This window comes from Choloepus didactylus, chromosome 11, assembly GCF_015220235.1.
Source record: "Choloepus didactylus isolate mChoDid1 chromosome 11, mChoDid1.pri, whole genome shotgun sequence".
Classification (NCBI taxonomy): Eukaryota; Metazoa; Chordata; class Mammalia; order Pilosa; family Megalonychidae; genus Choloepus; species Choloepus didactylus.
Window position 1 is genome coordinate 988,403 of NC_051317.1, and position 14,532 is coordinate 1,002,934.

Sequence of the window (14,532 nt, forward strand, 5' to 3'; positions counted from 1 at the left end):
GCCCAGGCTGAGCTCCCCAACTGAACATACAAGAATCATTTCCCCACACTACTGACTGGAGGGATATAGATGGCTCACAGCAGCCATCTGCTGGTTACCTAGAGAAAGTGGATGTCACCAAGCTGTGTCTCTGAAAAATTAGATCTATATCCTTTAAGAACCCTATCAAGCAAAACAAATGCCACGAGGCCAAAAACAACAGAAAATCTTAATGTATATGATAAAACCAGATGATATGGAGAATCCAGCTCCAAACACACAAATCAAGATTTCGGAAGAAACGTTATTCCTCGCAAAATTAATTAAAGAGGTACAATCAAAGAACGAAAACATGGCAAAGGATTTAAAGGACATCAAGAGGACCATGGCCCAGGATATAAGCGCCATAAAAAAGACCCTAGAAGAGCATAAAGAAGACATTGCAAGAGTAAATAAAAAAATAGAAGATCTCATGGAAATAAAAGAAACCGTTGGCCAAATCAAAAAGACTCTGGATATTCACAATTCAAGACTAGAGGAAGCTGAACAACAGCTCAGTGTCCTAGAAAACCACAGAACAGAAAACGAAAGAACAAAAGAAAGAATGGAGAAAAAAATTGAAAAAATTGCAATGGATCTCAGGGATACGATAGACAAAATAAAACGTCCAAACTTAAGACTCATTGGTGTCCCAGAAGGGGAAGAGAAGGGTAAAGGTCTAGAAAGAGTATTCAAAGAAATTGTTGGGGAAAACTTCCCCAACCTTCTACACAATATAAACACACAAAGCATAAATGCCCAGGGAACTCCAAATAGAATAAATCCAAATAAACCCACCCCAAGACATATTCTGATCAGACTGTCAAATACTGAAGAGAAGGAGCAAGTTCTGAAAGCAGCAAGAGAAAAGCAATTCACCACATACAAAGGAAACAATATAAGACTAAGTAGTGACTACTCAGTGGCCACTATGGAGGTGAGAAGGCAGTGGCATGACATATTTGAAATTCTGAGAGAGAAAAATTTCCAGCCAAGAATACTTTATCCAGCAAAATTCTCCTTCAAATTTGAGGGAGAGCTTAAATTTTTCACAGACAAACAAATGCTGAGAGACTTTGCCAATAAAAGACCTGCCCTACTTCAGATTCTAAAGGAAGCCCTACCAACAGAGAGACAAAGAAAGGAGAAAGAGATATAGAGAATTTTAACAGACATATATAGTACCTTACATCCCAAATCACCAGGACACTCATTCTTCTGTAGTGATCACAGATCTTTCCCCAGAAGGGACCATAAGCTGAGACATAAAACAAGCCTCAAGAAATTTGAAAAAAAGAAAAAAATTGAATATACTCAAAGAACATTCTCCAAACACAATGGAATACAAATAGAAGTCAATAATTTTTGAACTATAACTCCACTATTTACTTCCTACATGATAAAAAATAAACAAACTCTAAGGACAAATCAATGGTTTTTGAACTCAATGTAAAATATGTAATTTTAGACAACTATATAAAGGTGGGAGAATGAAGGAGTATAGGAACATAGTTTATGTGCCCTATTGAAGTGAAGGTGGTATCAAAGAAAAACAAGACTGATACGGATTTAAGAGGTTAATTTTAAGCCCCACAGTAAACACAAAGAAATTATCAGAGAATATAACCATAGAGATGAAAAGTAGAGTCTGGATTAAGAGAAATGGGGGAAGGGGCAATGGAAGTTAAGAAAGGAGTGTAGGGTTGCTATTTGTGGTGAAGGGAAATTTCTAGTAATGGATGGTGGGAAACAGCATAACATGATTCTAAATGTGATTAATCCCATTAATGGAAGGCTAGGAAAGGGGCGGAATGGGAAGATTTAGGCTGTATATGTTTCCACAATTGAAAAAAGAGAAAAAAAAAAGTCTAACTAGACGACAATTGAATGCTAAGGATGAACTTGGATGGGATTGGAGGGTGGAGGACAGGTGGATCGAAGGGACACAGTTTAGACATAAGGAAAAGGAAATATAGAATGTAAGCATTGTATCATTGTTGAATCTCTTATACTTCTTAGCTGGGCTTAATGGAATTACATAAAAGAATGTTCTTGTTCATGGGGAGTACATACGTGAATTATAGTGGATGTTCAAGGATGTATGCAGCTAACTCTCATATATTCAGAAAACAGAGAAATATATGATGAATGATACATAGGGAGGGAGGGAGGGAAAGAAATAATGATGTGACAGCATGTTAAAGTTGGTGGATTAAGCTATTGGGGGAGGGGGGTCAGGGTATGATGGGATTCTGTGTATGGGGCTAGCATTGTTTTTGCAATTATTCATGTAACTTTGAATTTATTTCAAAATAAAATACAATATTAAAAAAAAAAAAAGTATGCCCTGACTATATTCTGTGTTAGGCAAATATGTCCATGACCTAAATTCCAGAATCTCCGAATATGTTGGGTTACATGGCTAAGGGGAATTAAAGTTGCAGAGAGAAAATACAGAGATTATCCTGGATTATATGGGAGAGACAAATGCAATCATGAGGGTCCTTAAAAGTGAAAGAGAGAGGGAAGAGAAACTAGAGTCAGAGGGAGATGTGTCTATGGAAGAACGATCAAAGAGATGCAATATTATTGGCTTTGAAGATGGCAAAAGGGAACTATCAGCCAAGGAATGTGGGTGCTCTCTAAATATAGAAAAAATAAATTCATCCCTACAGCCCCCCATAAAGAAGGCAGTCCTGCTGACATTTTGATTTTAGCCCAGTCAGACCCATGCTGGACTTCTGACCTACAAAAATATAAAATAATGAATTTGTATGGCAATAGAAAACTAATGCATGCAGTCTACAAGAAACCAACTTAAACTATAAAAGACAGAAAGATTAAAAGTGAAAGGATGGAAAAACATGCCAACCCTAATTAAAAGAAATCTGGAGTGGCTAGTAATAGCAGATAAAGTATATTTCAGAGGAAAGAATGTTATCAGAGATAAAGAAGGTTATATTGTAATGATGAAATAAAATCCCAAATAGTTAAATATTTAGGTACCTAACAATAGAGCTTCAAAATACTTGAGGCAAAAACTGATAGAACTGAAAGAAGAAACAGACAAATCTATAATCATAATTAGAGACTTGGGTATTTTAGATTCTTTAGTGGCTCAAGCAAATACCATGCAATGGGTTGGCTTAAACAATAAGAATTTATCAGCTCACAATTTTGAGGCTAGGAAGAAGACCAAATCAAGCTGTCACCAATGTAGTATTCCACCTTCTCCAAGCATGAGGATGGTGGCCAGGCTCTCTGCAAGTCCTGGGACACAAGCCCACACTCTCCAAGTGTCAGGGTGGTGGCCAGGCTCTCTGCAAACCCTGGGGCACAGACCCCACCAACTCTGAGCAGTGGGGTGGAAGCATTCTTCCTGTATAACTGGGTGCAAAGGCCTGCCCACTCCAAGCACAGGGGTGGACCCACCCTTTCCACACACATGGGTGGGCCTGCTCTCTTGGCCTGAGATTTCTTTGGTCCAGACCCCAGCATCTGTAAAGTCATTCTTCCTTCAATCCATACCTTCTCTGTCACTTTTAGTCCAGGGTGGCAGTGGTTCTGCTCATACAAATTTAGCAAAAAAACCTGTAGGCTTTGCATCCAGTTCCCAGGGATCCAAACCATCAGACTAAAGGACTTTCCACAGATCTTTCCTGTATAACTGCATTTCCAATCCTGACTTCCACTGAAATGGCTGACTGGATTCAGTTAAACTCTCTCATGTTATCCAGGGATTTGCTTTCCAGAAGCTCTGGGACGTCCCTGATAAAGCCACTTCTGGCCTTAGTCTCAGAGCACACTATCTGGATAGGTCATAAATTTCTAAGCCATCAATTTCCGGTGTCCTTGTGCCCAGGAGTTCAGTTCTCAGCTTATCACTTTCCTCTAACATAGATTTTCTCTTTGAAATCTCCTCACCTAAATATCCAAGTTCATCGCTTTCAAGTTCTGCCTTCCTTCCAACATCAGAACTCAATTTTGTCAAGTGTTCTCCATTTTAAAACAAGGATTACCTTTCCTCCAGTTTGCAATAACATATTCATCATATCCTTCTAAGGCCTCATCAGAAGTACCTTTAGCATCTATATTTGTATAAACACTCTCTTCAAAGCCGTCTAGGTTTTTTCTTTCAAGCATTTCACAATTTTTCTAGCCTCCACCCACTACCAAATTCCAAAGTTGTCTCCACATTTTTTTTTTTTTTTTTGGTATTTTCAATAGCAGCACCCCACTCCTGGTACCAAAATCTGATTTAGTTGACTGCTCAAGCAAATAACATGCAATGGGTTAGCTTAAATAATGGAAATTTATAAGCTCACAGTTTTGAGGGTAGGAAGAAGTCCAAATCAAGGTGCCATCAATGCAATGCTTTCTTCCTGAAGACTGGTGTTCTGGGGATGGCTGCCAGTGGTCCTTGGTTCTGGGCTCCTCTGTCACATGGCAATGCACATGGCAGCCTCTCCTGGCCTCTCACTTCTCTTCTTGGTTCTGTTGACCTTCAATTTCTTGTTTCCTGTGGGTTTCTCTTTCTCTGTCTGAATTTCACTTTGCTTATAAAGAACTCCAATAATATGATTAAGACCCATTCTGACTGAGTTGTGCTACATGTTAACAAAAGTACCTCATCAAAAGGTCCTACTTACAATGAGTTCACACCTACAGGAATGCATTAAATTTAAGAACAGGTTTTTCTGGAGTACATAACTCCAAACAACCACATATGGCAGTTAAAAGAACAAACAGACAATAAACAGAAAATCCTGTAAGAATATAGAATATCTGATCATTATCAGTCAACTAGACCTGATAATTACGGGATACTTATTTCAACAACAATGGAATACACATTCATTTCAAGGACCCATGGAATATTCACCATATTTTGGGCCATGAAAATTATTGATAAATTTAAAAAGTATAAAAATCATACAGTAAATTCTATGCCCACAATAAAATTAAACTGGAATCAGTATGAGAAAAGTATCAGGAATATCATTAAATATATGGAAATTAAATGACATGCTTCTCAATATTCCATTAGTCAAAGAAGAAATCAGCAGGGAAATAAGAAAATATTTTTGGATTCAATAAAAATAAAAAACAAATCATATCAAATTTGTGAGGTATAGCTTCAGCAGCACTTGGATTAAAGCATTAAATGTGTATATTAGAAAAGAAGAAAAGGTCTAAACTAATGATCAAAGCTTCCACCTGAAAAAAAAAAACTAGGAAAGGAAGAGTAAAGAAAATAAACGAAAGGATTAAGAAAGATCACACTTGAAATCAATGAAATAAAAATAGAAAAGTAAAAGAAAAATCAATGACTCCAAAAGCTGGTTCTTTGCTATTGATGAACTATCAACCAAACTGATCAAGAAAAAGAGAGAAGTCAAAAACTGCCAATATCAGGGGTACTACAGAAATTAAATTGGACAACAAGGGAATACTATGAACAACTTTATGTTAAAAAAAACTGTAGATGAAATGGACAAATTCCCTTAAAGACACAAACTACCAAATGGCACTTAAGATGAAAGAGATAACCTAAATAGCCTTATACCTATTAAAGAAACTTAATTTGTAGTTAAAAACCTTCCAACCAAGAGAACTCTAGGCCTGGATGGTTTCACCAAGATATTCTATCAAACATTTAAGGAAGAAATAATAATAAATTTACACAAACTTTTTGATAAAATAGAAGAAGGTATATTTCCAAACTCATTTTATGAGGCCACTATACTTACACTACAAAAATGCAAAGATATTAGAAGAACAGAAAATTCTAGGAGAACTATGTAGAAAAACAGATCAATACACATGATGAACATGGATGCAAAAATCTGTATCAAAATTATAGCAAATTGAATCCAATAATATATTAAAAGTGATAATGCATAATAACCGAGTGGAATGCAAAGTTGGTTGAACATTCAAATATCAATCAATGTAATCTAACATATTAACACACCAAAAAGGAAAAACCATATGATCATCTCAGTAGATGCAGAAAAGCCATTTGATAAAATTCAACACCAATTCATGATAACACTCAGCAAACTGTGAACAGAAAGGAATTTCTTCAACAGGATGATGAGCATCTATTGAAAAATCTGCATCTAACATCATACTAAATGGTGAAAGACTGAATGCTTTCCTCTTAACATTGGAGGCAAGGCAACGACGTTCACTATCATCACTTCTATTCAACACTGTACTGTAGGTTCTAGCCAGTGTGATATGGCAAGTAAAAAAAAAAAACACCATACAGTTTGGAAAGGAAGAGGTAAAATTGTATTTGCAGACACATCAATGTCAAAAATCCTAAGAAATCTATAAGAAGCTACTAGAACTAACAAATGAGTTTACAAAGATGCAGGATACAAAGTCAATATATAAAAATCAATATATGCTAGCGAAGAATACAGGAAACTGAAATATAATACAATTTACAATAGCATTAAAACATAAGATAATTAGTTATAAATTTAATAAAATATAAGACTCATACATTCAAAACTACAAAACACTCCTGAGAAAAGTTAAAGAATTAAATAAATGGAGAGAAACACCATTTTCAGGAAATGAAACACTGCATAATGTTAACATATTATTTATTCCCAAATTAGGCTACAGACTCAATGCAAGCCCCATCAAATTTCCACTAGTCTTCCATTTTTTTAAATAGAAAATCACAAACTGATTCCAAAATTTATATAAAAATGTCAAAACCCTAGCAAAGTTAAGATAATTTTAAGAGAGAAAAATGGAATTAGAGGGCTTACGCTACCTGATTTTAGGACTTACGAAACAGGACAGTGTAGTATTGGCATAAGGATAAGCAGAATAGAGTCCAGAAATGAATCAAAACATATATGGCCAATTGATTTTCTAAAAAGATGTCAAGGTAATCCAATGGGGAAAGGGTATTCTTCAACAAAAAGCACTGAAACAAGTAAATATCCAAATGTTAAAAAAATATTCTCAGCATTTACCTCACACCATATATAAAAACTAAACTGCAATGGATTATAGACCTAAATCTAAGTGTTAAAGCTATGAAAGTTCTAGAAGAAAACAAATGAGAAAACTTTATGGCCTTGGGCTGAGCAAAGATATCTTAGAATAGGAACCAGAAAACATGAATCATACAAGGAAAAAAAGTTGGATTTCCTTAAATTTGAAAACTTTTGTTCTCTGAAAGATACTGTTAAGAAAATGAAAAGTCTAAGAAAGTAGTTGCAAAGCATATATTTGATAAAAGATTTGTATCCGAAATATATAGCAAACTCTTACAACTCAGTAACAAGATAATATGGTTTAAAAATGGGTAAAAGATTTGAACAGATATGTCACCAAGAAAATATGTGAATGGCAAATAAGCCCATGAAAAGATGTTCAACATCATTATTCATTAGTGAAATGCAAATTAAAACCACAATGCAATTCCACTTCATATACACTAGCACGGCTAAAATTAAGAAGACTGATAATAGCACGTGTCAGGATGTGGAGCAACTGGAACCACACATTGCTGGTGGACACAAAATGGTACAGTTACTTTTAATTTGACAGTTTCTTATAATGTTACAAATACACCTAGTATATTTAATAACCGAATCCTACTCCTAGTTATTTATCCAAGAGAAATAAAACATCTGTGCATATAAAGACTTGTAAATGAATTTTCATAGTAACTTTATTCAAAATAGCTAAATACTGAAAACCACCTAAATGTTCATCAGTTGGTGAATGAATAAACTAATTGTGGTAATTCATACAACGGAAAAATACTCATCAATAAAAAGGAACAAACTACTGATTTGCAAAGAAACATGGATGAATCTCAAAGGCACTAGGTTAAATCAAAGAAGCAAGACTCAAAAGACTATATATTATATGGTTCCAATTATCTGAGATTCTGTAAGAGGCAAAACTATAGCGAGAGAAGACAGTGGTTGCCTGGTGTTGGGGGTAGGGGAAAGGGATTGATTAGAAGGGGGCATGAGTTAGCTTTCTGTGGTAATGAAAATGTTCTATATCTTGACTGTGGTGGTTCCATGACTGTGTATACATTTTCCAGGACTTATTGAATTGTTCACTTAAAATCAATGAATTTCATTGTATGTAAATTATATCTCATTAAAGCTGATTAAAGAAATAAACTATGAATACCAAAATATTAAAAGGGGGCATTTTCCCACTTGCAACTAAGGCTATAAAAATCTTCCAGTTTAAGCTCACAATAGCTTTTTCCCTTTTGTAGGATCATAATCTCAATAAGTGCATCCAGAACACAATCAAGTGTTTCTTCTGGAAACAGTGTTCTCCACGATCCTTACCAAGAGTTGTGAGTCCCTCTGAGATAGACGTGAGAACATACAGGAGTACTGGAGGCTCTAAGTTGGTGATGAAGCTCATGTGGTCCTGGGTGAGACATTCCAGGAGTGGGTAAAAAGACTGGCTCAATTTCCGATATTGCTACAACACAGAGATATGCTTAATGTCAAGCCACAGGAAACAAAGACAGACACATTATAGTCCAGTGGAAACTGCCATTTATAGTATCAGAAACTGTAAACTTACTTAAACACTAAGTCATTAAATATATAGAACAAATGACATAATGGTTCCCAATTCAGCATTTAAAGGAGTTCTAATGGGAATCTTTTGATTTCTAGAAATCCTAATTTGAAGCTATAGCATAGTATGTTACTTCAATTTTACTTTATACAGCTAACACTTAAACACAAGTTAAAATCTCTGCAGTATGAAATTTAACAGACTATGTGAATTATTTTTCTGGACTGGAATACAGTAATACTGAACAATGCTTAACAGCTAGGCAATCTTTTAACACAAAGAAATTTGTGGTTATAATAAGATTTGGCATCATAGTCTGCTGTATTTATGTGTAATATTTAACTTACACTACAAGAAAAATCTAAATACTTGAGAAAGATTCCTGGAAAACCTCAAGTGCAGCCCAAGCCAATATCAGAGAAGTACAACACTCACAAGAAAGATAAACAGAGCAGCATTTCTTAAAGTGCGATTGAGATCACCTCCAGAGGAATCACTTGGAGTACTTGTTAAAAATGCCGTTTCCTGAGCTTCACTCTAGATTCACTACATGAAAGCTCTGGAGTGAGGCCCTGAAATGTGCATTTCTAACATTTACACTAAAACAGTCTTATGTACACTCAAGTTTGAGAATCACTGAAAAAGAGTTTCCTTGTTTTATTAGAAAAAAGGTGAGAGAAAATTTTCTGGAACTACCACAGTCGAGGTAGACCTAAACTGTAGGGAAAAATCCCTGCAATGAGGCGGCTGTAACACATGGTTGATCGGAATCGAGTTTCTACTTAGACACTTCCATCATGCAGGCATAGCTTTCAATAAGCATTCCATTCTACTACAAGGGACTTTCCAAGGTTCTATTAAGATTACATTGGAAAAGTAGAAGAGGGTGCCACTAGTCCATCAGAAGATCAAGGAACATTTCTCACACAGGCTGACTACTACCAAGGAGCAGGTAAGGAAGCCTTAAGCATGAATTTGGGTTGTGTTATACAAGCAATTATTGCAACCATGTTGAGCACATACTGGCTTCTCAGGCAGAGATATTAAAAAAGTTTCATAATGGGGCTTGGAAATTTGAATTTCCAGCAAGCATCCCAGGTGATTCTGATGGGCCTCTAAAATAAATCATGGAATCAGAATGGCAGAACAGAAGAAGGACCTAGAGATCACTTACTCTAATCTCATATTAAAGATGAATAAATTGAAGCCTGCAGGAATAGAGTAAATGAATTAAGTAAATGACTAGTGATTGGCAGAGCTGATACTATAAACTAGGTTCCTCAACTTTCATTTCCGCACTCCATTCACTACCCCAGAATTTTAACAGAAAGGAAGGTCAAACAGCAGGGGAGTAGAAAGAGTAGCACAGAAGGAAAAGGAAGATTCTGCAGATAATCTTGCATTTTCCTCTCAAGTAAACACAGACTATTTTGAATTTTGAGTATTTGAGTATTATTATAAGCAATTAGTTGAAACTGCTAATTATATTTTCTCTAGATGAAGAACCTCTAGATGACCAATTTGTCAGAAGGTGGTGGCTGCACCATTTTAAAATGCACATTTAATTATATAAATACAGTCGCTATAGCTGTCCAAATTCTGTAAATTAAATCAAGTATGCTGTTTTAAAACATAAAATATTCTGGTGCTAGTCTAACTTCCTTGACTTCATTATAACCATTCCAAGTCTGTGGTGGTATTTCTTCATATTTCACAAAAAAGACTCCCATGATACACAACTGCTTACTAGCAAGTCACTGTGAGACACTGACAGCAGCATTTTGACAAAGGCCTGGAGTACATTGTCAAAATGGTTGTCCCCATACAACTTGAAGACGCCAAAGCTGACATAATTTCCACACAAGGCAGATTTGAGAGCCGAATAGCAGATGGAGATGCCCTTGAGTTTCACTGGATAAATCTGATCTTTTGAGAGGCTCCCAAGGGACAGGATCTGATTACCTGTTTTAGGGTTAAAGCAGAAAGAGAAAGTGACATAAGCAGATGTAATTCAAAGCAGTTATGGGGCACACTATTTAACATTTTCACTTTACTGTGAATGTTCACTTCCTTCCACCATTGTTCCAAGGACTGTACCATCCATTGTAATGAAAATGTAAATATATAAGGTGGTTTACCTTATAAATACAAAAGGCCCAAGGAAAACAAATCAAGGGCATTGGAAAGTGCTACGTTTTTATCTGGATAGTGATTACATAAATGTATACACAGATGTGTAACAATTCACTGAGTAGTACTCTAAAGATTAGTTCATTTTATATACTTTAATGTATATATTTTATACCTCAATAAAAGTTTTAAAAAGTAGAAGAAAATAGTCAACATTTTAGTTGAGAAAAAAGATAATGTAGACTGAGATGTAAATTATTCTAAACTTGGGTGAATTTTCAACCTTATTATATGAACTTGATCTTCAATTATATCACATTTAGGAAACTTGCAGTTTTGGAATATTAATTAAATGAAATAAGACACATAAGTTTTCAGCACAGTGCACAATAAATATTGCTTCCTTTTTCTCCTTAGCTTCTTTTTCAGAAGATCGCAAGAGTTGATTGTTTTTAAAAACAATTGTACTTAAGTTCTGTGCCGTCCATTGAAAGATAAAGCAATGTTTATATAACCACCTTAAAATTTTCTGTAGTAAGCATTTACAAACATTTTCTGTTTCTGAAATGTGTGTTAGTAAGACATGTAACTAGGTAGCACCCAAGAATGCTTTTATAAAAAACGTAGTCATACATATTTCTTAGCTTTACTTTATCCTGTTCAACAGAGTACTGCTCCTGAAATTGAAAGTGAATTCTATTTACAAAGTTTATAGGTATATTGTGGTAATTTTGTATTATGTCAACTTCTTGAAACAAGAATTAAGTTTCCCAAACCTATTTTACTGTACGGTTGTGGGCTAGAATTGGCCATATGAGAAATTTTTGCAAGATTTGGAAGATGGAAATGAAGTAGCAGCCACGACTTTCTGAAGGTTAGAAGTGGTCCAAGTAAGAAGAAATGCCAGTGGGCACCAGTTTGTCCTTGCTTCTAGAAATGCTGGCCCTGCTGACCAATGACTGCAGCCCACTACCACTCACTTGGCAGCAAAATCACAGACACAGCAGTTATGCAGAGGCAATAGCCTTTCACAATCTTCCATACAACTATACCACCCCCCACCCCATATCCCTCACCTTTCATGGTCCCACTCCAGCAGCTGGATGTGCCTAGCCTACAGATTTCCCTGTAAGCTCCAATTTTTCCGTTAATATGAATGCTTCAGGAGGGCTGATGAGCGATTGTTTTTCCAAACCTCCAACTCTCCCCTTCAGATCTATTTCCCCATCTTTGACCATAATTGTACAAGGTCTAATTCCTAAAGTTATTCATTCCATAAGTATCATAGCGTTTCTTTTTCTCTGTTGAATTCTGACCGATACATATATTATGGTAATCTCATGAGTACTAACAGGTTAAGAAGGACTAATACGTCCAGCAGAACATGAAAGACAGGAACAGCCAAGGGTGAAGGCTTCTTTTCCTTGATCTGCCTTAGTGAAAGATTTCTATACACACGTTTTCTTCTTTGCATCCTTAGAAGCCCATGTGGCTTTGCTTATAATTTACACATCTGAATGACAAATCCATTGTCTGGAAGACTGTAGCATATCTTGGAATTTATTCAGTACCAAATTCTGTACCCTCTGTCATGACTTCACCCTAACTTGCCTTAGAGATATGGTAAGCTCCATAAAGATTCAGTTCAACAGGAAAATGTTTATTTAACAGCTACTATGTGTGAGATGCTGGGATAAACAAACGAAAAAAAAAATCTCTGCTCTGAGGGAGCTCAGTCTGGTGAGGGAAATGGATTTGTAAAGAAATCATACATAATAATAAATTACAAGACAACGTGACAAATGCTATCAGAGAGGCAGGTCAAGATGTTATGAGAATAGAAAAATAGATTTATGCTGCTTGGGAAGGAAGGTAATGTTTCTAGGTCCTCTATATGCTCCAATATAAGAAGACACTTGTTTTATTATGTTTTTCACAGAGTTCACATTAGTGAACTAGTGAAGGGGGAACTATAATCTAATAAGAACAGATAAGATATTGAGGGTAATCTTAAAGCTATGGGAATGCTCAGGAATGACTATGGTTTGTTAATTTTCTTGGGGTATGGTAGGAGCATATTGGAAGCATTGTAGTTATTTTAGGATATTTGTTTTTCTAATTCCTTTGTTTTGTTTGGTTTGAAATGTTTTTATTTTTAATTTTTTTGACAAAGTTAGAAAAGAATAAGTACATATGCATGGAGGTCTAGGAGAGCAGGATACTGCATGAGAAGACAGTTCTCAACCATGTTTTCTACCTTTGCCTCAAATTCAATTTAAACAAAGGCAGACCTCCTCCTTACCCTTACCCACTGAACAACAGCACTGCTTCCATGTGATGGAAAGAGCCTGGAGAGGGGCTGTTTACACATTTTGGGTTTGTTGGAGAGGTCAGGGTCAAGGAAGCAGGCTGGGTCATCTTTTGGGGCATTTTTATGCTGATGTCTTTATGGGGGAAGTAAAGGTCCTATATTCCATAGCAAAAGATGGAACAGGCAGATGAAGAACTGTGATGGGGAAAAAATCTGATTGTAACAAATGGATAATCTATCATCAAAAAGGATTAGTTATTTAGAATCACAACTTTTATCTCTATATTAAAATTGTTATTTGGCAGATATGTCTTGCCTTTTGGACTATATCAGACACATCTGTAGTAATTAAAATAGTAATTACTACACCATTATGACTTTGCAACAGTAGAATGCTTAATACTAATACTTTTGAAATAGGAAACTATATCTTGTTTTGCTAAGTGCCTCAGCTAATATGTTGACCGCTATATTCCAGCGTGGCTATAAAAGAATACAGAAGAGGTTTGGCCAAGGCATCATTTATTCACTCCAATTTAGCTTTATTCAATATGTACTATTCAATAATACCTACTGATATTGGAAGTTTTGCCCTCAAAAACTTAAAACCTAGCACTCAGACTCACTGTCAATAAAAGTGATAAGGTTGAATCTTGAAGACGATTGTATAAAAATGTAGCTTATGAGGAATGACAATGTGATTGGGAAAGCCATATGGACCACACTCCCCTTTGTCCAGTGTATGGCTGGATGACTAGAAAAATAGGGGCAAAGAAAAAAAAAAGGTCCCCAGTGTTCTTTTTTACTTTAATTGTTCTTTTTCACTTTAATTTTTATTCTTATTATTTTTGTGTGTGTAGTAATGAAAATGCTCAAAAATTAATTTTGGTGATGAACGCACAACTATATAATGGTACTGTGAACAATGGAACGTACACTTTGTATGACTGCATGGTATGTGAATATATCTCAATAAAATTGAATTTAAAAAAAAAGCCTAAAAAAAAAAAGTGATAAGGTTGAGATTTGGTTTGGTTTTGACAACTCTCCTTGCCCACCCCTGCTCCACTCCATCCTTGGAAAGTCCCAACTCCTTCCTTTCTAGCACTTCCTTCCTAAGAGGGAGATCTATATTGCAATGATGGACAGCAGGGAGGTGAGGTGATGGCATTGCCAGGTTGGCAGCCACTGAAACCACTAAGAGTTGCCACTTGGCTACTACTAGCAGCACAAAAGGAAACAATACTTTCCTTAATGAAATAAAACAGACTTTCAAAGGTTAGCACTAAAAGGAAAATCTCTAGTTATTTCCAACTGAATAAATCTGCCATATCTGGAAGCAGGGAGAAGAGGTGCTGTGACATTCTTAATCTGGATAAAATGGATACCGAGGCTATGTTGGGGCTCAAGGGAAAAGAATGCTGTGAACTGACTGGGTAATTTGGCCAAAGGCCGTAACTGAGGAATGGGGGCATGAGGATTATGGA

The 14,532-nt window shown here is 35.8% G+C and overlaps 1 protein-coding gene across 2 annotated transcripts in view; it reads right to left on the minus strand.

The window, feature by feature from the left end:
* RANBP17 (RAN binding protein 17) overlaps positions 1 to 14,532 on the minus strand; it is a 458,652-nt gene that overhangs the window by 52,187 nt on the left and 391,933 nt on the right. For both annotated transcript variants that reach the window (XM_037799252.1, XM_037799251.1), the window contains 2 exons: positions 10,352 to 10,566; positions 8,364 to 8,502 (listed from right to left, as the gene is read on the minus strand). In XM_037799252.1, coding sequence (XP_037655180.1) covers positions 8,364 to 8,502; positions 10,352 to 10,566 — 354 coding nt within the window. The remainder of the gene's footprint in view (positions 1 to 8,363; positions 8,503 to 10,351; positions 10,567 to 14,532) is intronic.